General features: G+C 43.4%; 1 protein-coding gene across 2 annotated transcripts; it reads left to right on the plus strand.

Moving 5' to 3' along the window:
* Positions 1 to 2,742: 2,742 nt before the first annotated feature.
* On the plus strand, positions 2,743 to 24,944 carry LOC144610650 (spliceosome RNA helicase DDX39B). 2 transcript variants are annotated; one of them, XM_078429513.1, is made up of 11 exons: positions 2,743 to 2,879; positions 4,952 to 5,164; positions 8,525 to 8,652; positions 10,118 to 10,210; positions 11,271 to 11,454; positions 12,865 to 12,983; positions 18,003 to 18,134; positions 19,415 to 19,524; positions 20,412 to 20,556; positions 21,945 to 22,092; positions 24,648 to 24,944. In XM_078429513.1, exons 2-11 carry the CDS (start codon positions 4,957 to 4,959, stop codon positions 24,662 to 24,664), a joined length of 1,284 nt encoding a protein of 427 aa, XP_078285639.1. In that variant the 5' UTR covers positions 2,743 to 2,879; positions 4,952 to 4,956; the 3' UTR covers positions 24,665 to 24,944. The 2 variants fall into 2 exon arrangements, with proteins under 2 accessions (XP_078285639.1, XP_078285640.1); XM_078429514.1 differs by having other exon boundaries at positions 2,869 to 2,887.
* Positions 24,945 to 25,685: the final 741 nt, after the last annotated feature.

Consider the following 25,685-nt stretch of genomic DNA (forward strand, 5'->3'; position numbering starts at 1 on the left):
GGTCCCTGGGTAATCTAAAGCCAGAGGGCAGCGGTCCATAAACTGAGAATTTCTGGAATCAGAGGAATGCTTGTTCTCTGCCTTTAGGATGGCAACTATTCTTTCCAGCACACCTGGTCCACCCAATTGGCATGAACAAATGGATAACAAGAATATTTTGTCAATATTTTCCAAATGTTATTTTTACACAGGTTAACTCCCAGAACCCCACCGCTTTGGATTTAGTTTAGTTTAGAGATACAGTGCGGAAACAAGCCCTTCGGCCCACCGGGTCCGTACTGACTAGTGATCCCCATGCACTAGCACTATCCTACACACTGGGGGCAATTTACAATCTTTAGCGAAGCTAATTAATCTACAAACCTGTACGTCTTTAGAGTGTGAGAGGAAACCTAGGGAAAACCCATGCAGTCATGAGGAGAACGTACAATCTCTGTACAGCCAGTATCCGTAGTTAGGATCGAACCCGGGTCTCTGGCGCTGTGAGGCAGCAACTGTACCACTGCGCCGTTCCATTTATAAATTAGGATTGGAAAGTGCTAGTTCGAATCTTGGACCCACAATGAATCAAGAAAAAAAGGAAAGTGCAGAGGAACAGGATGAGATGGGGCGGGTGTGAAAGGATGAGGTGATCAGTGGTGGGAGGGCATTATTCTGACTGGAGGTCTGTCACCAGTGGAATTCTGCAGGGCTCTGTGCTGGCACCTGTGTTGTTTGTGATGTAAATAAATGGCTTGGACATAAAAGAAGATGGGTTAGTTAGTACGTTTACAGATGCAACCAGGATTGCTGGAGTTGCGGACAGTGAGGAAGGTTGTCAAAAGTATACAGTGGGATATAAATCAAGTACAGAAAGGGGCGGAGAAATGGCAGATGGAATATAATCAGAGCAAGTGTAAAATGTTGCACGTTGAGAGGTCGAATGTAAAAATAAAGTATATGGTTAATGGCAAGACCTTTGTTGTACTGGGAATGGAGGGATATGGATCATGTGCAGACAGATGAAAGGGGTTCTGCAGACAGATGAAATGGTCGGCACAGACATTGTGGGCCGAAGAGCCTGTTCCTATGCTGTACTTTCTATGTTCTAATAACTAATGCTAAAAAATTAGAAACAAGGAACTACAGATGCTGGTTTATAAAAAGGGAGACACAAAGTACAGGAGTAACTCAGTAGATCAGGCAGCTGATTCCTACTCTCCAGAGAAGCTGCCTGACCTGCTGAGTTACTCCAACACTTTGCGTCTCCAGAAAAAAGTTAGGCTAGAACAGTAATCAATGTTCTCTCCATCTCCACTGACAGAAATTCAACTGGATCCTCCTCATAAATACTGTGGCTACACAAATAGATCAGAGACCAAGTGTCCAGCAATGAGCAGCTCACCCACTACCATCCAAAGTCATTGCACTATATGCATAGCACAAGTTGGAGAAGGCAGGAAAATGGGATTAGGAGGCAGAGATCAGCCACGATTGAATGGCGGAGTAGGGTCGATGGGCCGAATGGCCAAATTCTACTCCTATAATTTGTGAACAAGTCAGCAAGATGATGGAACACTCTTCGCTGGATGAGAGCAGCACCGATAGCTCTCAAGCTCAACACCATCCGGAACAAAGCAGCCTACTTAAAGGACACCCCATCATCTTGCCTCGACACTCATTCCATTCATCACTGGCTGCATGCAGTGTGTACAACTACAAAATGCACTGTAGTCATGGCCAAGTGTAAAGTAGAAACAAAGTGCAGATGCTGGTTTACAAAAGCCAAAGCGATTTCACAGCACTTTACCAAGGATAGACACAAAATGCTGGGGTAACTCAGCAGGACAGGCAGCATCTCTTGAGAAGGAATGGGCGACGTTTTGGGTTGAGACCCTTCTTCAGACTGAGTCAGGGGAGAGGGAAACTAGAGATATGGATGGGTACAGAGCACGTAAGGTGTGGAAAGGACAGATCGACGATCAAGGAAATGTACAATAGAAATGTACAAGAGGAGGCCATTCGGCCTTTCGAGCCCTTCGTGATCATGGCTGATCATTCTCAATCAGTACCCCATCAGTGAACCTATCAATGAACCATCAGTACAATGGTTCATTGTCGGCTCAGGGTAAGGTGACAACAACGCATACAAACAGTAAAATTAATCAGAAGGACAGTGAAACAAATAGGAGAACTAGAGTAGGGGACAGAGAGAGGGGGGAAAATTGTCTCTATATCGGTGTCAGACACTGAAGCAGTTCCTTCCTACACTTTACCAGGGACATGGGCAATAGAAGCAGGACAATACCACCACCTGCAGGTTCTCCTCCAGTCACACAACACCCTGACACAAATATATCTCCACTGCAGGAACTCTCCTGCTAACACTATTCTGGGAGTGCCTTCACCAGAATGACTGAACTGTAGTAGTTCAGAAGACATCTCAAAGGACAATTAGGGATTGGAACAACAACCAAATCCTGAAAATTGTATTTTTAAAATGTTCTGTTCATTTATTCATTCAATCAATCCATCATTTTACATTTGTAAGCCAAATGAAGGGGGGGGCGAATGCAAGTGCGCACCTGCAACGCCAGAAGGGGAGAGGAGGCAGTGCCGCAGCGCCGCCGGGTGCCGAAGGCCGCACTGTCACCCTCCGCGCTGAAGGGGACCATCAGCAGCCGCTTCACAAACCTGGCCGGGTACTCCGCCCGGTTCGACTGAGTGACGGCCCCCGTCGGCCAATCGCGGGACGGAATCTGCCTTCGCCTGACGTCAGTCGGCGGGCCGCGGCCAATGGGAGTGAAGCGAGAGGCGGGACCTCCGGCAGGAGGAAGACCCGCGAAGAGCGCGCGGAGCGGCCATTTGCAAAAAGCGGCGAGCGGGCGAGCCTGTGGAAGGTGAGTGTGTGAGTGCGGATCCCCTCAGCGTCTCTCCCGGGTCGAGCCCAGCCCGGCCCGGCACGGATTCAAAGGGGGCCACGGTCCCACACGGTTCAGCTCCGCCCGGTTTTTGGGGCCTTTGCAACGCCACCCATTGAGTTTGAGGGAGGGAGGCAAGGCCTACAACAACAGGCCGGCCGCGTTGCTCGCCAGAACCCGGCCCCCACACAACCGGGCGGCATTTGAATGGTGGGCGAGCGAGGGGAGGTGGTTAGCGTGAAATAAAGCCGGGGGGAGAGGACCCAGAGGTGGTGAATGGGGGACCTGAGTCCCCAGGCCGGGTGGTAGGACGTCTCCCCGGGGACGGGGGGCGGTGGGAGTGGGAGGGCGTTCAGAATAATAAAGGGGGTCGTCGTGTGGACAAACGGGTTGACTTACATTTTCCAGAATGTAATAGGTCATTAAAAAGGTTGACCAGATTATGGCGTCGAATTTATTAGCCCCGCATTTAAAAAAAAAAATAGAAATAAAACCAGAAACTACGATTTGGTCGTCTTTCATTGATATTAGAGACTTTTTATATATAATTACACATACGTTTTTTGGAAGAGGGAACAATGAAGTCTTCTGAATTTTGTTAGCAAGACAAAACTAGGGAGTGTGCAGAATACAAAGAGGTGATTTAGGTAGATAAAGTAATCATATAACAGATGTATATAAATGTGGAATTATTTACTTCAGAAAGGAACATAGAAATCATGTTGTATAAAAGATAGTTTAAGTGTTGAAATGAAGGTCAGGTGGTTGTTATACACTGGTAGCTGAAAGCAAATGTACAGGTTTGGCAAACTAAAATTATTGTGAGACCACACTGGAGGGCTGTATAGATTGGTTCTTAACTGGATTTGAGTATACTTGCCATACATAAATTGCAACAAATATACAACAGACTTGTCTGGCTGTTCAGGATTGTGAGGAGAAAAAGCTTTTCACTGTACTGGCTCGAAGGGCCAAATGGCCTCCTCCTGCACCTATTGTCTATTGTACCTCGGTGCATGTGACAAACTAAACTCAAACATAATGCAACTCTGAAGGTGGGAACTATCATCACATTTAAAAAGGTATCCTGCCAAGCACTTCAGTTATGATAGAATAAAGGGCTGCAAACAAATGTTGACTAGGTTTGTGTTCACCGGAGCTGAGGAGAATGAAAGAAGATTTGATTCCAACTTAATAAATTCTGCCATGGTGTACAGTTTCCTCTGGTGTAGAAAAAAACATTACTTATCAGTTTAAGGGCAGAGATTTATGACTGAGATAAGGAGGCTTTTTTTATTTCTCGGACTGAAGCAATGGAAGCCAAGTCATGGAGCTCGGTAAAGTTCTAGAAACAATAAGGCATCTACACATCTAAGCAATCAAAACACAGCCAAGATACAGCCTAGATGGTTGTGTAGAATGGTTGAAAAGGATTGGGTGTTAATTAGTCTATAGATCCTCCCCAGATTACGACAGGGCTCTTTTCCTGAGACGATTCGTAACCCAAACACATTTGTAAGTCATAAATACTCCCTGAACCACATTCCCAGAGAAGATGCTGGCAGCCCTGCGGCAGCTGGCTAATCCTTTCTGTCAGTCTCCCAAACACCTGTTCATGTATGTGTAGGCTGAAGGCAAGTCAGGCATTTGTAAGCTGAGGCGAACATATACTCTTGTGCCTATTTTGAAGGAAATGGGTAGATATTGATGTGATTCTTAAGAGGGGTGGGAAGGGACGTAAAGACATGATATAGCGAAGGAGATCTAATGTAGGGTGGCAAGGATGTAAAATCCAGACGTTGGGGTGATTGAAATGCACGTGGGTTGGATGGAGGTCGGAGATTGATAATGGGTTGGTGAATTGATGGAGGACACCTCAAATGAATGGAAATGAGGATATCGCTACGGAATGGGGTTATTGTACAGTAGAATGATCTTTGAAATGGGGAGGGAGGTTGCTTTATCACCACCCTTAAAGGGTTGAACAATTGTTAAGCCTTGTCCACTTTTAAAGATGTTTGCTGAAGCCTGTAATGTTTGTATCCCATCAGTCAAGATGGCAGAGAATGATGTTGAGAATGAGTTGTTGGATTATGAAGAGGATGATGAAAACCAAACCTCTACAGAACAACAGTCGGCTCCAGCTAAGAAGGACGTGAAGGGTTCTTACGTCTCCATTCATAGCTCTGGCTTCAGGGATTTCTTGCTCAAACCGGAGCTGCTTCGAGCCATTGTGGACTGTGGCTTTGAGCATCCTTCGGAAGGTAATCCATTTTTGATGGTTATTTCTTTTCCTGCTGCTTACGCACAAATTAATGTTGGAGGTTCAGAGCGCCTGGGCTAACGTGGAAGTCTCCAGCTTGTTGATCAGAATGTTCATGGATTTCGGGGCTTTGTTCTGACTGGTTTTCTCAAGTTCAGCAGGAATTCCTTAGAGGTTAGGTTCAGAGATTTGTCCACAGGTTAGACCTTTTGTCGTGCCCGATAATGCTTTTGAAGAATTATTATCACATTTTTGAATTAACCTTTGGGCACAACTTATTCCAGCTAACTTGTAAATTGTGATCTAGCAACTGGCTCATTATCAAGCACTCATTTACACTTATTCTACATGAATCCCATTTTATTCTCCCCACATTCCCATCAGATTCTAGCATTCACCGATGTAGAGTCGTCAACCTACCAACCTGCATGTCATTGGGTTGTAGGAACCCTGAACACTTGGGAAAGCCAACGGAGCCCAGGCAAAACATACAAACTCCACACTGATGGTACTGGTGGATAGGATTGAACCAGGGACGCTGGAGCTTTGGGGCAGCAGCTGAGCCAAACTACTGCTTTGCTTGTTGACACAATTTACCTTTAAATATATATTATTTGTGTTCAGTTTACATTTCTCTGCTGTATGAAAAGAACCACAAGATTCGCATCTTTAACACGACCACTAATTTCCAACGTTATGTGCCATGTTTAGCTTTAATATTTTTTTCAAAGGCAGGTCTAAACACTATTTTTAAAATGTCTCAAATTACATAAAACTGCACTGGGCCACAATGTCTGTGTTGAAAGTGGTTAGGTTAAACTAATCTTTGCCTGCAGGATAAACATCTCCATCCCCACATGACTGTCTAAAAGTCTCTCACTATCGCACCTGCTCCAAAACTAAATCTTCCCTTAAAAAAAACACCCGAAACATCACCTTTAAACTTTGCCCCTCCAACCTTAAAGCTATGCCCTCCAGTATTTGACACTTCTATTCTGGGCATTATTTTCTACTGTGTACCCTATCTGTGCTTCTCATAATTTAAAATATTTATATTAAGTCTTTCAACAATCTGGCATTCTGGAGAAAACAATCAAAGTCTCTCTAATCTCTCTGTAGTTAAAACCTCCTAATCCAGGCATTATTCTGGTAAAGCTTATTTACATCCTTTCCAAAGCCTCCACCTCTTTCCTGTAATGTCGACCAGAACTGCACACAGTGCTCCTAATGTGGCCTGACTAAAGTCCTATCAAGCTGCGTCATGACTTTCTGACTTATATTCTATTTGCGTGTTTAGCAATACATTATGGAAATGGGCCTTTTGACCTGAATATTGTCCTAGCACAACCCTCTTTCTTCTATCAGTCAGCCAGTTCTGAATCCATACGACCAAGTCACTGTTAATTCCGTGCATCTAGTCTTCTCAGTCAGCCGACCATTGGGGACTTCATCAAATGGTTTGCTAAAATCCACGTGGACAACATCCATGGCCCTGCCCCCACTAATCACCTTTGTCGTCTCCACAGAAAACTTGATCAAGTTAGTAAGACATAACCTGTTATGATGAAAGCCATGTTGACTGTCCCTAATTAACCCGTTCTTTTCCAGATGGAAATCTTATCCCGAAGAATCACCTCCGATAGTTCCCTGCCACTGACATGAGGCTCACTGGTTTATAATTCCCTGGATTCACCCTTCTTCCCTTAAAATAAGGAACAACATTAGCGACTCTGGGATCTTGCCTTGTGGCTAGAGAAGACGCAAAGATAAGGACATGACTGGAACAGCACAGGAACGGGTTCTTTGTCCCATGATGCCAATTTTAACTGATGCCACCTGCCTGCAAATGGTCCAAATCCTTCCATCCCATGACCGTTTAGGTCCTTGTCTAAATGCCTTCCAAGCATTACCATTGTATTTGCTCCCCCCGCCTTCCAAGGCAGGAGGGAGTTCCAGGCTGCTACCACTTTTTGTGTGCAAAAAAAAATGCTTGTCTTGCAAATCTCACTTCCTCCTCCCTTAAATCTGTGCCTCAAAAAAATATTTGACACTTCCATCAGAGAGGGGAAATTATCTGCCCTGTGCCTCTCATAATTTTGTGTACTTCTATCAAGGTCGCCCCTCAGCATCTGATGCTTCAAAGAAAACAATCCAAGTAACACAGTCTAATCCAAGCAACATTCTGCTGAATATATTCTGTGCCTTCTCCAAAGCCTCCTCATCCTTCCTCTACTGTGGTGACCAGAACTGCACACAATAGTAACCAAACTTTTATGTATCTGCAGCAATAACTTGCAACTTCATGTCCTAACCGATAAAGGCAAGTATGCTATACATAATTTTTACCACCCTATAATTGTGTTGCCTCTTTCAGGGCGATATGGACATGGACCCCAAGATCCCTCAACATCATTGGTTCTGCCATTTCCTGTATAGTTTCCTCTTACGTTTGACCCATCCCACAAAATGCAACACCTCATAACCAAACAAAGCTCCCATCTGTCAATTCTCTCAAAGTTTTCAAGAAATCTATTCTGCAATGTCCTATGCCAACCCTCACTATCCACACCTCTGCCAATTGTTGCATCTCTGCTTCCCTGCATCTTTGTCTAAATTATTTATTTATATTGCAAGCAATAGAGGTCTCAGCACTGATGCTTGCGAAACATTACCGGTTATGGACCTTCAGTCTGAATAACACCTTTCCACCGCTAGCATCTGTCTTCAATGATCAAGCCGATTTTGAATAGAGCCCAGTGAGTCTCCATGAATCCCATGGGCCTTAATCTATCAGACTAATAACCATGAGGGACCTTGTCAAATGGTCCACTGAAGTCCATATAGACAATATCCACAACCCTACCCTCATCAATCACCACCTCAATATAATAGTTTGTAAGATATAACCTGTCCTGCATAAAGCCATGCTGACCATCCATAATAAGTACATGTTTTTCTAGGTATGAGTAAATCCTATCCTGAAAAATCTCCCACAATAATTTCCCTGCCACTGATGCAAGGCTCACCAGCCTATACTTTCCTGTTTTGTCCCTATTGCTTGCACATAAAGTACAGTATTGACTATTTTCCAGTCCTTGTCTATGACTGAAGAGGAGACAAAAATCTCTAACAAGGCCCCAGCTGTCTGTCTTATGACCTTTCAATAACTAAAGGTAGATTTCATCAGGCCCTGGGGAAATATCCACCCTAATGTTCTTCAAAAGAGTTTTGCCCCAGATTAGAAAGGAAGACCTCAATGGTCAATGGGATGATGAACTGGACATAAACCAAAGGTAGACAAAGTATAAACCAAGATATTTTTAGTGCAATACACTCATTGATGTATCTGTTCTCCCTACAGTTCAACATGAGTGCATTCCTCAGGCCATTCTTGGAATGGACATCCTGTGTCAGGCCAAATCTGGGATGGGAAAGACAGCTGTGTTTGTTCTTGCTACTCTGCAACAGTTGGAGGCCGTTGATGGACAGGTAATTTATCAGTTGATACTGTGGAATGGTAATGACGAATTGTATATTGAATGCTTGGCTATTGAGCCCATATAATTTGACACAAAAATTGTGAAAACTAACGGGTTCAACTTAACAGAATTGTCTTCCCAAATGCTGTCTGATTCCAGTGTTAACTATCCCAATTCCAGTCATTACACATTAATGCTAGTACATAAAGAAAACAAACTGATGTACGGTCTTTGACCTGAATTGCTAACTCGATTTGCTTTTCACAGATGCTGTTTCACCTGCTGAGTGCTTTTGACATTTTCTGTTTCCAACATTTTTTTTTGTTTAATTCTATACATCATTTTAATCAAGTCTGACATACTGACATGAGCCAAAACATTATGACCACTGACAGGTGAAGTGAATAACATTGATTATCTTGTTACAATGGCACCTGTCAAGGGGTGGGATAAATTAGGCAGCAAGTGAACAGTCAGTTCTTGAAGTTGATGTGTTGGATGCAGGAGAAATGGGCGACTTTGACAAGGACCAAATTGTTATGGCCAGACGACTGGGTCAGAGCATCTCTGAAACGGCAAGGCTTGTGGGGCGCTGCTAAAGGATCTGCTGCTAATGTTTTGGTGCCAGATACCACAGGACACCTTCAGGGGTCTTGTAGAGTTCATGCCTCGGCGGGTCAGCGCTGTTTTGGTGGCACACGGGGGAACAACAGCATATTAGGCAGATGGTCATAATGTTTTGGCCCATCCGTGTATGACAATTAAACACTCTCGACTCTTGTGTTGAATGTGTTGGATGTACTTACCAGTCCATCTGTGTGGGAACATATACCAGTTAACAATCATAACATCAGTTCAGGGACGTTGAATTTAAAAGGAGAAATACGAGACAACAACTGAGATTTTGGCTGTACAATGACCTTGTGTGAGACCAAAATTGAAAGTTCTTGTATGCTGGATGAATGGCTCCTCTCATAAAGATAGATATCAGTTCCTTCAGGTCCAGAACGGTGATGCTGTTAACACTTGAAGTATCAAGTGGACCTCTGGCAATAGTACCAGTGGCTCCATTACTTTGCTTATTAGTCCTTTGTGTTCAAAGTAGCATAAAATGCTTACCATTTGGAATCCCACAGAAAAGAAGACGGCTTATTAAGTTTGACATGTTTGTATAGTCAACAAACATGAGAGATGTTGCTGATTAGGCGGAGGTAGGGGAAGAATTAAAAGCTGACATTTTGATTGAAGATTTTCTACTTTTGAATGTCAATGCTGCAGTGCCTTTAATGTTCTGTTATTAATGTTCTATTGAATTGATTATATTAAAATGGGCAGATCACTGGGCTGTACTGATGTGTGCATCTGAATTGTGAGAAGTCTGTTATGAGCTTTCTGTTTGAAAGGAATTTGTTGTAAAATATTGGCCAACTGATTTTTTTCCCCCTGAAATTTTACTATTCTTGATTCATAAACAGGTGTCGGTTCTTGTCATGTGCCATACCAGAGAGTTGGCTTTTCAGATCAGCAAAGAATATGAAAGGTTTTCGAAGTACATGCCAAACATCAAGGTAAGTGTGCATGCAATGGACCTTTCACATAGGGCGTTGTAACATCCTATAAAAAGCTTCCTTAATTATTTTGGTGAATCAAGGTGTTTTGGGAAAACCTCAGCCATTATATTCTCTCAACGGGAAGCTAATTTCCATTTTGTTGTGATACCACCAACCATCCTGCAGTTCAGAGTAATAAAAAAATGCCATGACGTTTGAAATGTACATCTAGGGTGGCTTTAACCTTTGTGATGTAACTTTTAGGAGCACATTTTTAGGGATGGGGTAGGAATATGCTGTTGGAGAAATTAGAGTGAATAGAGTAGGGAAAGGTGGTAAATATTTTTCAACCTGGACAAAGGAAAGTTCAGCTTAAATAGCTAAAACAAAGTTTTGTTGATTTTTAAAAAAAATTGTGTAGCTTTGTCAGATTCTCCTTCCTCAATCTCCAAGGGGGTGCAGCGTAGGTTCACTGGGTTAATTCCCGGGATGGCGGGACTGACATATGATGAAAGAATGGGTTGACTGGGCTTGTATTCACTGGAATTTAGATAGATCTTATAGAAACATATAAAATTCTTAAGGGATTGGACAGGCTAGATGCAGGAAAAATGTTCCCGATGTTGGGGGAGTCCAGAACCAGGGGTCACAGTTTAAGATTTAGGGGTAGGCCATTTAAGACTGCATTTAAGACTGAGATGATGAAAAACTTTTACACCCAGATTTGTGAATCTGTGGAATTCTCAGAAGATAGTGGAGGCCAATTCACTGGATGTTTTCAAGAGAGAGTTAGATTTAGGTCTTCGGGCTAACGGAATCAAGGGATCTGGGGAGAAAGCAGGAACAGGTTACTGATTTTGGATGATCAGCCCTGGTCATATTGAATGGCGGTGCTGGCTCGAAGGGCCGCATGTCCTACTCCTGCACCTATTTTATATGTTTCTATGGAAACATACCCAGTCTTTCCTCGTAAAATAAATATTACATCTTGTCACGTTGCAGACAAGCTCTTTTTTTCCTGACAAGAAGCTATGATTTTGTGTTAAATGATAACTGTTATTGATTTGTCTTTTAACAGGCAGCGGTATTTTTTGGAGGCTTGTCAATTAAAAAGGATGAAGATATTCTGAAAAAGAATTGTCCTCACATTGTCGTCGGAACACCAGGACGAATTCTGGCCCTTACGCGTAATAAGTCGCTCAATTTGAAATACGTTAAGCACTTTGTATTGGATGAGTGCGATAAGATGTTGGAACAACTTGGTGAGTGGGGTGTTTTCAATTTTTTCCCCTGAGGTGATAAATATTAAACGCACTTTTCTTATCAAAGCTGGTCTTTCAAAATTCTTGCAGATTCCAAATGAAAACCGGCTTCTGTTATTTGGTCATGATTGAAAGTGGACATGGTTTCTTTCCAGAATGAATTCCTTATTCTGAAGATTAATCATGCTGTCCCAGTGGTATAAACCCCCATTAATTTTGAGTATATTGATCTATTTCCGTCTTCTCTGGAATCCTGGTTGATCCACTGAGACTATAGTGTATTATTTCTGAATTGTGCCCTTGCTTTGAAAATTATTCTTCATACATCATGTGTAAGGGAAACTGGGGGAACACAATTATTTAGTATCTTCCACACAAAGCCATTCGATTAAGATTTATTGGGGAAGGGACTGCGATTAATTAGGATTAAAGCTAGGGTGATAAATAAGCAATGAATTGTTCTTGACTTCTGAGGAATGAAAACTCATGGAATCATTATTTAAACTAGCCAGAGAAGCTAAATTATTGTAAAAGATGAGACAGTATTGGTAGGAAGAATGGCCAGTCTGAGAATTAAGGGGTTTTAAAGTTTGACAAAGGGCAGATATATGAGTTTTAATGGGTACAGGTGCTCCTCAACTTACGGTGGGGTTAGGTTCCAAGAAACCCATCGTAAACAGAAAATATTGTAAGTTGAAAATGCATTGAATATGCGTGATCACGTGACCGGAAGCGAGCTGCGGATTGCTGCCGTTTGCACCATCGTAAATATCGTAAGTCGGGGAGCATCTGTATACTGCGAGGAGGCGATTCCTGAAAATAAATCTGGCAATGTAGGTTTTGCAATAAATGTGGAATAAGGAAACAGGAATGTTAAATAATGGATGGTAGGAAGAACCTGAAGGTAATACTTCTCGGGCTTGTGTTCCACCTTCCTGATGGGAACAGGAGCTGAAAACATGACCATGGTGGGTGTGGGTCTTTGATATTAGCCATCTCCTGAGGCATCTGTTTCTGTAGATACCTTCGGATGGTGGAGAGGTCAATACCCATGCTGGGCCAGGCAATGTCCACCACTTTCGTTCTTGGGAGTTCAAATTACCCGAATCAGGCTGTGTTGCAGCCAGCCAGTATGCTCTCTACATCTGTAGAAATTTGGTGACATGTCGAATATCATCAAACGTCCACGGAAATAGAAGCGTCGGTGAGCTTTTTGCATCAATATGCTGGGCCCAGGGCAGATCTTCAGCAATGTGTATTCCCAGGAACTCAAAGATGTTGTCCACAATCATCCTGATAAAGGCATGTTTATGGATCATTGCCCATGGACTGGCTGATGAGTAGTGCATTTAGCTTAGCCGTAGGAGCATTGTTGTAGGCATTGACAGTTTTGTTCTTGTTTGTTTGCAGACATGCGTAGAGATGTCCAGGATATTTTCCGTCTAACTCCTCATGAAAAGCAAGTTATGATGTTCAGCGCCACCCTGAGCAAGGAGATCCGCCCAGTCTGCCGCAAGTTCATGCAGGATGTAATTATTCATCTTTCTTACCACTACCCACCACTTTTTGATGAGCCACTATCAAGGTTGCTTGTATTCCTAAGAGTCAAGCAAGGCCTAATCTGGAATGGAATGGAACGGCATGGTGCTCCTCCTTGAAGCTCATCATCAAACAGTTGTACCTGTTGCAAGATTCCATTCTCGCCAACTAGCTAGAAATTAGTGCAGTTTAGACTAAGGCATCTCGAGCTTATGTCCATGTATCTCCAGAAATGCTCACGGTGGGAGAGTTAAAAAACCTGTTCTTGTCACAGACCCAGCCATTTTTGGGTCTGTGTTAATAAATTAGCGGAGAAGTTAATATTCAGAAAAGGTCAGCTTTCAAAAAGTCAGAGTCATGGTAGCGCAGGCTTCCCACAGCTTTCCAAAGAAGTTAGTTGCGTATTCCGGAAGATCAACGGTTTCGGTATAGACAGTGAGGCCATCGTTAGCTCAGCCCTGATAAAGATCAGCACGCGCCACTGTTCCCAGAAAGCTAGTGCAGCTGAGGGTTGTGACAGGTGTTCCAGCAGCCCTTTGCTCACCTTCGGTCAGCAGTTAGTTGCATTGTCTGCAAGATGGTGCTCATGGTCACAAAGAAAGCTGTAGTTTAGTGCTCTAACAGTGTCCAATTATCCGCAACCTCCAGAAGACCCACATGTTTGGGGTGAAGCAGTATAAAAAAAAAAGTTAGTCACAGTCCTGTTTTAAAATATTCTGAAGAGAGATGTAATGTTAGTATCTTCAGAAGTGATCCCTGCTGTCGTCGAGTGGAAGAAGATATTCCTTTATCGCCAGGGGTGCGATTGGTGGCCAGCGCAAACATAGCCACTTGTGGTTAATCATGTTATCTATCTAATGGACTGGTTCATCCATTGTGCTGCTGACCTTGAGACCTGCAACGGTCAAGGATGGCTGCAAGAGGACTCCACCTTCAACACAGCTTTACAAAGTTCCATTTCTTAATGTGGAATGGTTTGTATGCAACAGACTGTAATGAGGTGACTGTCAGCATAATGGCAGACTCCTGCAACCAGTGGAAACCATTTAAAAAACTACAGAGCAGCTTAAAAATGCCATAAGCCATGAACGGCCAGTGGGCTCTGCAGTAAAATTGTAGTTGTTGTGACACCATATTTTGGGATTCATTTCCCCACGAGTTCATAGTAGACTTGTTTGGTACTTGTGGTTAAAGCTGAAGTTTTTCTGAACCCAGTATATTAAGTTCATTTTCTGCTTGATATAGTCAGTGTTTAATGGTCATTTCTGAATGCCAAATTATCTTTTTTGTTGGAAAAGGTCTCCAAGAAAGATGGTTTAAAAAGCTGGATTTGGGTCAAAACCCAAGACTGGGTGTTTATGCAGTCAATTAGTAAGACTTGTATTTAAACAAAAAGCAATTATTCTGATATTTGAGCGCTCAACTACCTTTTTCTTAAAATCATGGCCTCTAACTTAGTTACATATTGCTGTATGTTTTACGTTTGTGACTTAGAATCCAAACAGATTTGAGAAATATTGGTGCAAGATTAACTTGAAGCATTGAAAAGGGCTTATTAGCTCCCAACACCATTTTTTTAAACCGTTTTCAAATATTTATCTAGTTGAAAGTTTTTTTCCACTATCCTTTTAGACAGTATTTTCTGATTGCAACTGTATTTTTCATAATACAGTTTGTCTATTATGTCTGCCATTCCAGCTCTGCTTGACCTTCATGGCTTTTTACTTGATTTCATTCTTTGCATTTCAGAGTTTTGCACATTGTGAGAACTCTGGTCTATTTCTGGCTATTTCTTTGGTATCTCCCCATTGTGTGTCTTTACCTAGATTGTTGGACTGCTGGTGCTGGAGGCAAGTGCCCACGCACCACCCTTATGCCCATTCACAAGTGAGCTGAAAATTGCTAGGGAGCCCATTGATCTGTTGCACAAATTGTGAAGCGGCAAGGTTCTGTCTGCCTGCTTTTAGCTGAACACCTTATTGTGTCTAGGCCTTTTCCTTTTGCCCTTGGTATTTTGTTGTCCAACTGCTGGTGCTTTGCTTCATTTTAACTAGGTTCCATTCTGTTGTATCACTGTTAGTTCAAATCCATAAGTTGAGATAGTATTTGCACACTTTCAGGTTTGCATTCACCACAAGTACCAAACAACACTTATTTTGTGCTGGATTCAGCTGTTCCAATTGTAAGAGGGGCTAAGGGGTGGTATGGGATAATAGCTCGTGGAAGTTTTCTTCTTGCAGGTGTTGGGCAATTGACTCATAATACCAGCAAGCTCATAGCTCAGGGAGCTCTGGTATGAGCAGTGTCTGGGAATGGAGTCGGTAATTGGGAGGGAGGTGGGCAGCCCTTTGCTGGCTATCCATGCTCCGCGTGTGCGTACATAGATGAGATTCTCTTCCATCGGGTGGCAGCTGGTCAAAAATTAAAATTCATGGATCCATACCTCAGGGACCTGTGCCAGCCTTTTAAATCCATGGCACTTATGGGCAGGAAAGAACAGCAGATGCTGGTTTAAATCAAAGTTAGACTTATGGGCATATGACTTTTGTCATGGGGGAGTTCTGGAATTTCTATGGTTAATTTGGTTTTGCTAGATTACATATCAAACAGTGCTAGATTAGTTGTGACGATACCGATTTTAATGTTCAAGCATTCATTAAAAAGCCTTTCCAACCAGTTTTTAAGCGAATTTAGACATGACCATCAGTTTTTAATTTGCAAGTGGGCTGTTTACTGCATGATTACTTGAAGCTACCATAAACTGCTCCTTGATGGCTTAGTTTGTGGGAGATCATGTCTCAAGGTTGAGCTTTTGAAGAGGTGACCAAGCAGATTGAGGAGGGCAGGGCAGTGGATGTTGTCTTTGTGGAATTTACCTCTGCTGTTGCAAAGTCCCACAAGGAAGACGAGTCGATTTGATTATGTGGAGAGTAAATGATCAATATTGGCTTTGTGGTAGGTAGCAGAAGGTGGTAGTGGAGGGTTGCTTTTCAGAATGGAGGCCTTTAACCAGTGCAGTGGCATGTCACAGGGATCAACGCTGACTCCTTCATTGTTTGTCATGCCTGTTAGTGATTGGAACAGAATAGGTGGCACCATTAGTTGGGTTTGATTGGAATTAGGTTTATGATGTGTTTTGGAAAGACGAGCGTGCTTTCTGTTTTTAGTGTTAATCATCTACTGGAAGGTTGGAGTGACTCGGAGATTGGTACTAATCTTAAACTTTAGTGCAAAATGTTCACCCAAGTAGATGGGAAAGTTCAACATTCTGACCTTGGTCCCACTACCACCAATCTCCTGCCTGACGATGGGTCAGAGGAGTTCCTACACTGCGTACCTATTCTCAGCTAGTCTATTGGCTACAGAGATATGTGACTCGGTATCTCAATGGTGGCCTCTGCTGCAGCCATGAAGCCACCATGGCTTTCATCAGTTCAACAGCTGAGGAGAGTGCCATATAGAATATAGTGGTGACTTTCTGTGCCCTTGTGAATGGCAGGATGCTGGGCAGTTGTAAGAGCTACCTAACCTAATGCAACCTTCCAACACATAACTATAGGCCTGCAGATCGCTGCTCTTCAATACCCATCCAACTGCTTGTAAATAAGAATTTCTGTCTGCAGTAACCTTTCAGGCAGTGAGTTGCTGACTCCCACGATGTTCCCTACCATCTACCTATTCTCTTTATGCTGCTAATTACTTCAAATCTCTATCTAGGCACTTCCATCCACCTTTCCTACACGTTCTTATCAAGTCTATCTGCTTTAAAGATGCCACCATCCTTTGAAGGAGACAGTTCTAAAGACCCGTGGCCTTAAATATTTTGTGTCATCTACCTTAAATGAGTGAACTCTTGTTTTAGATGCCTTAGATTCTCGCACAAGAGGAAAAATTGCACATTTGCCCTGTCAAGAACTCTTAGGATCTTGTATCGGTTGGTCAAGTTGCTTAATCTCCAGCAAACCTAGCCAGTCCAGTAAACCACAAACTGCTTCCAATGCAGCTGTATCTTTATATGAGACCAATATTATACACAATACGGTCACATAACTGAAGCACAACTATTTATATTCCATTTCCTTCACAGTGAATTGTTGGCTTTCCCAATTACTTGCAGTAGGTGCATACTGCCCTTCTCCAGATTGAGCATTAGCGGGCTTGTGTCCCACTGCCATCAATCTCACAATTTGTTTTCATTTTTTCTTGTCAAAATAGACTTTACATTTCACCCCCCCTCACTCCAATCCTATTTTACTCCATGTGCCAGATTTTTGTCCACTCCCTACTTAATGTCCATTTTGCTTCAAAGCCCACTCTGGCAGTCTAGGGTTCTCTTAAGGAATTGCCCATCATGGGAACATCCCGACTAAATCAGTCACTGCCAACCCAGCGCATACTTGCAACTGAAGCAGGGATATTTGGCTTCTTCCGATTTGATCTCCCATGTAATTGCCGTCCCATGCCGTTCCTTCGTAAGCCTATTTTAGCGAAGGTGTGCCTAATTCTCAACACTGGTACACTTTGAGCTGTGAAAGAGCGTAGGGGAGTTTGTTTACTGGTCCATAATTTCTATGCTGCTGTGAGTAAAGGCTTGGATGCAGGACGAGTATATTCAGACTTCCAAAGGTAAAGAGTGTAGTGGAGCTCTAGGGATGGGAAGCTGTAAAATAATAATTTCACGTGGAGGCAGTTGTTTGACGCTGTGGAGTTGTTCGGTTCTCAGATGGTGGATATATTTTTATCATTCTGTTTCTAAGCTAGACCTGGCACTTGATTGCTGTCACATTGATATTGGCTGTGTGGCTGGGCTAGCTTTTTAAGATATAAGCTTTTAAGGGCTGGCTTATTAAAGAATGCTGGAATGTATAATTGAATTTGGATAGGGGCATATTAGTAGCTAGTCGAAGGTTGCTGTTTTAAAAAAATTAATGAAAATCCGATTGGTAAATCCGAGGAGCATCGCAAGGAGCTTGTGCAACTTTACATGTTTGTGGTCTTTTTCTCTTTAGCCCATGGAAGTGTTTGTTGATGATGAAACTAAGCTGACACTCCATGGATTGCAGCAATATTATGTTAAGCTAAAGGACAATGAGAAGAACCGAAAGCTCTTTGATTTACTTGATGTCCTGGAGTTTAATCAGGTGAGATGCAGTAGATTGAGCGAGAGCTGGTTGAAGTTTACTCTACACTGACGATGCATGCAAAACCTGGTCCTTTCCCTTCGACTAACAAGGTTTTCCATCCAACTCTGGTAAAGACAATGTTGCATGTCTGATCCCAGTCTGAATGTGAGATTCATTCTGATGTAGGGGCATAGCCTGTGTGGAGTAGGAGCATTAGGTTGTTAAACCAGTCTTCTTCCGCCACAAGATGTGGTCTAACTCCATCTAATTGACGTTATTTAAACCCTAACACCCCAGCCTAATGAAAATCTGCCTTGGCTTGTCTCTGTAACCCAAGGCAGAGTTCACAAGAATGCAGGTCTGTGTAAACACGAGCTTCCTTTTGTCTCCTTTAAATTTTATTATGTTATGCTTACCAATTCTGGTCTAATTTTGCCCTGTGCCAGTCCAGTTGATCTAAAATATCCCATATGCATCATTTTTCTTGATTAACAGCAAACGAGGAAAGGTCACAAATTATTTTTAAGAACCTTATCTCCATGGGTCTTGATCCAAGGGCTGATGTCAGATTCAGGATCGCAGGAGGAGTTGGGTCATAATGTGGGAAACTCGTACAACTCCCACTCGAGGAAAATGTCCTTTCCTGTTGCTGCTAGGGTGTAAAAGAAGCAGAGGGGTTGTTGGGATTCCCAACCTTCAGCCTTGGAATAAGAAAGCTACATAGCATGGAGACGGGCTCTTCAGCCAAGTTGGCATTCTGGGTTAGTCCCCTTTGGCACATATCCCTCTAAACCCTATTAGCATCTGTCCAAATAATAATATTGCATCAGCTTCTATAGGTTCTCCTGGCAGCTCATCCCACATCCTGACTACTATGAGTGAGAAGGTTGCCCCTGATTTCCCTTTTAAATCTCTCACCTCACGCCTATGCCCTCTAGTTTTAGAATCCTCTATAAATTGAGCATTCACTTTATTTATGCCCATTATGATCTTGTGCACCTCAATAAGGTCACCCAACAACATCCTCGTTTCTAAAGAAAAAGTCCCCAGCCAATCCAATCTCTTCCTATAACCCAGTGCAAGGTAAATCCTGGTGAATCTCTTCTGCACACGGTGCTGTCTCGCCCATGATCTGTGATATGATGTCCCACCTTTTGTACTCTATACCCTTCCCAGTGAGGGTGAGCGTGCTGAGACACCACTTACACAACCGTTGCCACTTTGAGGGGTTCTTGTGCAGTGCTAACAGAGCAGTCCTTAAAGCCTTGACGCACATGTAATGCTGGTATTCCCTGCAGGTGGTGATCTTTGTAAAGTCGGTCCAGCGTTGCGTGGCATTGGCACAGCTGCTTGTGGAGCAGAACTTCCCAGCGATCGCCATTCACAGGGGAATGGCACAGGAGGAGAGGTCAGTACTGATACAGTGCTGTCTCCAGGCATGTGAATTTTCCACGGATTTCCGTGTTTTTAAAATCAATTTTACGTGCTTTTTGCGAGATTTCCGCATTTTTCATGTTGCCAAATAAACAGAGAATTTCGGATCGGAAAAAAGAAAGAAAAAAAAGATGTACAGACTTGTAATGAACACTAGGGTCCCACTAGAGGGCGCTAGGGGTTCCACGAGAAATCCGCCGTGCCGTGGAAGTCTCCCTGAAAATGTGGCACCCAGGCTGGGCAAGGCAGCCAATCTCGACCTCATCGTGACTTCCACGGACGATTGGTGGGTTGAATTTGCAACCTGTGGCCGGGGCTCTGGAACTCCAGCCCGGCTGGAGCCAGCACATCTATCCCCATCGCCGACTTCCTTGGCCGGCTGGATAAACCAGCAAAGCTCTGGAACCAAGAGTGCCAGAAAATCAGTGGTGGAACTGTAATAAGTAAATATTAAATTTGAGTGCAAGATTATTTAACTAAATTAATTAAGACAGGGTTAAAATATAAAACACAGCAGAAAAGCCAATTACCACCTTTTTGAGCTGATTATCAATTAATGTGCGAATTTACTTCAAAATGTTATTAGTGTACAGTGACATATTACATTATTTTGTAATCTCTGTTTTTTGAAATGCACTAAAAGAGGCTTGAAACGGGTAATTTTGGGGGGGAATTCTGATTTTTTGACCCCTGTTGTACGCTTCGTGCAAGCGCTCGGCTCTCTTCCTCTTTTTTTGACCTCACTCACATGCCTGTGTTTCAGAACTATCTGTTGCTTCTTCCCATGTGTTAACATTTGTGAGACCTGTATGCTTGAACTGTTTTTGTCCCTCGCCCCCCTTTCCCCTCTTGCTATCTTAGGTTGTCTCGATATCAACAGTTCAAAGATTTTCAGAGGCGTATCTTGGTGGCGACAAATCTATTTGGCCGTGGTATGGACATAGAGCGAGTGAACATCGTTTTCAACTATGACATGCCAGAGGATTCTGATACATACCTGCACAGGGTGAGGGTCCATCGTAATAAACACCTGGGCAGATGACGGTTTACTCAGCGTGTTGAAGTTTAAAAGTGATAGGGTCAGAAATAGGCCATTCGGCCCATCAAGGCGACCACCATTCAATCATGGCCGATCGATCTGTCCCTCCTAACCCCGTTCCCCTGCCTTCTCCCCATAACCCCTGACACTGGTACTAATCAAGTATCTAACTCTGCCTTAAAAATATCTATTGACTGCCTCCATAGCCTTCTGTGGCAAAGAATACCACAGATTCACCACCCTCTGGCAAAGAATACTACAGATTCACCACACACTGACTAAAGAAATTCCGCATCTTCCTAAAGCAACGTCCTATTATTCTGAGGTTGTGACCTCTGGTCCTAGACACTTCTACTGGTGGAAACGGCCTCTCCATGTCCACTCTATCCAGGTCTTTCACTGGTCTGTTTTACAGGGTTCATAGTCTTATGTTTTTGGCATTTAATCTTGCACCGTTGACAATTTTTGACATACCCCCAATATCCTTTGAACTGTTTTTTTCACCTGTGCCATTTAAAAAAATTCAAAGTTGTGAAAACACATGGTTGCAAAGCTGAACTAGAAGCAAAAGGGATTAGATGTGTGCTGGTCAGTGTCTCGAGCGACCAACAGAAGCATTAATACACGTAATGTGCAAGTCTGACTACATGGTTGCCCTACCTGCTATGCTGTCTGAGGCAGTGAATGGCTGGGGATATCCCTGTCAAATTGCACTTTCCAGATAAAAGACAGCGCTGGAGTAACTCAGCAGGTCAGGTAGCATCTCTGGAGAACATTATAGACAATGCAGGAGTAGACTATGCATTCACTGTGATCATGGCTGATCATCCACAATCAGTACCCCGTTCCTGCCCTCTCCCCATACCCCCCGACTCCGCTATCTTTAAGAGCTCTATCTAACTCTCTTGAAAGCATCCAGAGAATTGGCCTCCACTGCCTTCTGAGGCAGAGAATTTCACATAATTCAACATTGATACGTGACCTTTTGGGTTGGGGCCCTACTTCAGACCCAAAATCTGCAGTTACAGCGTTTTGTGTCTTTTCTTGTAAACCAGCATCTGCAGTTCCTTGTCTCCCCTTCTGCCAACATAACCATCCTTGAGAGTAGAACTCTGTATTGCGTGCGGTGGGGCTCGTGTCTTGAGAATGCTAGAATTGGGCCTGGGTTTGTCCTGTGCTGGTGTGCCAGCATCTATGATGGAGGCGCAGAGAGAGAGCCGTTGAATAGTAGTTATCATGACTTTGTATTTTCTTACTAATTGACGTTATTCTACGTGTGTGTGTGTGTCAGCCAATGTAAAGTTATGTTGAGTTATATAAGGGATGCAATAACATCTTTTGTAACCCCATTGCAGGTTGCACGCGCTGGTCGGTTTGGTACCAAGGGTTTGGCCATTACCTTTGTGTCTGACGAGACTGATGCTAAGGTGCTGAATGACGTACAGGATCGATTTGAAGTTAATGTTGCTGAACTGCCAGATGAAATTGACATTTCTACTTACAGTACGTCTCAAGATTAGTTTTTCCACTTTGCACCAGGGTTTTAAAGGCTTTGGGGGGAGGCAGCAGGGCTAAATATTTTTTAGAAAAAGTTCTGGTGAAGAAAGTTACAGCAATGGGCAAAATTGGGGCACAAATGAAGTTTGAAAAGAATTATCATTTAAAAAAAATTATTAACTTTGCAGTGTTTGTGATCAAGTCAGTCTGATTTTGCCTCCTCTCCAGCCTTTCATGTGGTTCCCGTACCATCTGCAACCTTTCTGCACTGTTATCCAGTTGGATGGTCCTTTGGCAGTGTGTGGTTGGCCATTCATTGTCTCGCATTGGGCGGCTCGGTTGTGCAGCGGTAGAGTTGCTGCCTCACAGCGCCAGAGACCCGGGTTCAATCCAGACCATGGGTTCTCCACGTGACCTGCGTGGGTTTTCTCCGTGTGCTCCTGTTTCCTCCCACACTCCAAAGATGTGCGGGTTTGTAGGTTAATTGGCTTGGTATAATTGTAAATTGTCCCTAGTGTGTGTAGGATGGTGTTAGTGTGTGGGGGTCGCTGGTTGGCGCGGAGTCGGTGGGCTTGTTTCCACGCTGTATCTCTAAAACTATAAAGACCTGCTACATTAAGTTTTCAAACTATTCATTCATTCTCAAGCTGCACTGTTTGAGAGCAGTAACCTCTCCAGGGTCATTACACAAGAACATGTCTGTGTCCTGGGAGTGTTAATTTAGATCTGGGCCGTGCTTGTGGCTTCGTTGTTAATTGTAGCCAGAGAATCATCTGCAAGCGTTTCTCCTCCAGTCCCCGAACTCTTACTGCCAGCATTCATTCTCCAGTATCTCAGTCCCTAGAGAATCAATCTTGCACCCATTGGGAGAGACTGGAACACTAAAGCATCTCACAAAATCCATTCTCCAGCTACATCACCCTTCTCCCACTGAGCCAGGCAATGGATTATTTGGTTTATATTTTGTCCGGTGGTGGGTTCCTGGAACATGCTGACGGTGGAGGCGTATACAATAGTGGTGTTTGAGGCTTTCAGATAGGCACATGGACATGCAGGAAATGGAGGGATATGGATCGTGTGCGGGCAGATGAGATTGGTTTATCTTGGCAGCATGTTCGATGCAGACATTGTGGGCCAAAGGGCTAATTTCTGTGCTGTCCTGTTAGATTAAAATGAATGATATAAAGGAATATACGGGGTGGATTAAAGAGCAGTTGGGGGCAGCACAGTGGTGGAGTTGCTGCCTTGTAGAGCCATGGACCCGGGTTCCATCCTGACCACGGGCATTGTCTGTGGAGATTATATGTTCTCCTTGTGGCCATGTATGTCTTCTCCGGGCGCTCTGGTTTCCTCCCAAATTCCAAAGACACACTGGTTTGTAGATTAAATAGCTTCTGCAAATTGTCCCTAGTCTGTAGGATAATGCTAATATTCAGGGTGGTCGCTTGTTGGCGGGGACTCTGGGCTGAATGGCCTGTTTCCACACACTATCTAAATTAGACTAAGCAGTCTTTACAGGATTGTAGGCCATAACTCGTGGCATACTGCAGAGATTGGTGCAGGGAGCTCGGCTACGTAAACAATGATTCACACGAGGGAGTATTATTTTTAATTTTGCTGATAATGCAAAAATGAGTGGGTTTGTGAATTTTTGGGAAGGACTGGGCTTTAAGGTCAAGTCAAGTCAAGTCAATTTTATTTGTATAGCACATTTAAAAACAACCCACGTTGACCAAAGTGCTGTACATCTGATTAGGTACTAAGGAAAAAAATGAAACATAGAGGTTTTGACTTTTGAAAGGTGACAGGCTACGGGCTAAAAGCATGGCTCTATCTAATGTGGACGAATAGAAAGTGGTTTAATAATAATGTCTGGATGTACAGAGTCTAGGGTGTTCTTGACACAGAAAACAAACATGTAGGACCAAGCAGTTAAAAAGACGAGGCCTGTTGGCCATCGCAGCGCGGGCACAGGAGTGAGGTGTCATGGCTTTGGTGAGACCACACTGGAGTATTGTGTGCGGTTTTGCTTCTCCTTATCTCAGAATGAATGTGCATCAGACTCTGACCTGGAACCTCGTCTGCCCCTTCCCTCCTCAGAATCTGCCTGATCTGCTGAGTTCCTCCGGCAATTTGTTTTCCATCTGCAATATCTTGTCTCCCCGTGCATCAGACTGATTCTGTGAACCTTTAACCCAAGTCAAATTTTACCAAGTCAGAATCCCCCATCCCCTGCCTGAAATAATTCAGCGTATTAACCGTCTCAGCTGCATCCTGGGCATTTCCTGCCGCGTGCGGCTTTCTGGATCAACACAGCCAGCTAGTCAACACTGCCAGTTTTTCCTGATGTAAACCTGAGAGATCGTAGTGTCGTGGAAATTATAGACGGCTTTGATTGCAGTGGGGACTGAGTATGGAATTGTTTCTGTACGAGTTTATGTCAGTCACCCATTGCATATGTCAGGGAGTGTGTACGTTAGTTTGAGTTCATCAGTTGTGGTTTTCAGATGATTTGGACTTTACCCTCTGCTTTGTATTCAGTGTATTTTCTTGTCTTCCAGTTGAACAAAGTCGATAGAATCTGAGCCAGTGAGAGCTGAAAGGATCCCTTGGGAACTCATCGCAGTTGACTGGTCATTCCATGCCTCTGCCTGCTAGATGGGAAGATGTCTTTAACATTTTTTTTTTGTCAATATCTACTTTTTTAAAACTGTTTCATGGATTGAAATTTGTGTGGAAGAATTGAAGCTTTTATACAACATTGGATCTGTGTTAATTTGTTTGTATATTGCTCCTTCTACCTGTCTTTACCTGAAGGTGGTTTGTTGGTTAATAAATCGATTGGATTTTTAAAAATATCTACGGAGTTTGTTTAACTGAAGGTATTGTTTGGGGATTATTTATAGACGGGATAATTGTGTTGAGCTGAGAAGGTGGGATAGAATCAAACAGAAATGTGGATGATGAAATCGAGGGAATGCTTCCACACTCCTACACATTGCTCGGGGGAAATGCTGCCTCTCGTCGTAGAGTGATACGGTGTGGAAACAGGCCTACATGTCCCGCCTGTGCTTGGTCCATATCCCTCTAAACCTGTCCTATCCATGTACGTGTCCCAACTGTTTCTTAAACATTGGGATAGTCTCAGCCTCAACTACCTCCTCTGGCAGCTTGTTCCATACACCCACCACCCTCTGTGTGAAAAAGTTACCCCTCAGATTCCTATTAAATCTTTTCCCCTTCACCTTGAACCTATGTCCTCTGGACATCGATTCCCCTCCTCTGGGCAAGGGATTCTGTGCATCTACCCGATCTATTCCTCTCACGATTTTGAACACTAATCCTTGTACCACTGAACTTAAACCCTGAACAGCATGGTGTTGTGCCTAGTTGGGTTCAACACCTCGTTGGGTTCAACGACATTTGAAGTAAAGGTGCATCATTTTGGGCCATTTTACTTACTGTCAGTGCGAGGGCTTTGCCATGTGTCAATGGATCCAGCCTTTCAGATATTGCACAAAGGATGAATTCAAATTCTTCCTCTGCCTCATACGTTCCGAGGGAAATGAGGACACCACCAATAATAAGTAGCAAGAAAA

Source organism: Rhinoraja longicauda, chromosome 37 (genome assembly GCF_053455715.1).
Source record: "Rhinoraja longicauda isolate Sanriku21f chromosome 37, sRhiLon1.1, whole genome shotgun sequence".
In the NCBI taxonomy this organism is placed as follows: domain Eukaryota; kingdom Metazoa; phylum Chordata; class Chondrichthyes; order Rajiformes; family Arhynchobatidae; genus Rhinoraja; species Rhinoraja longicauda.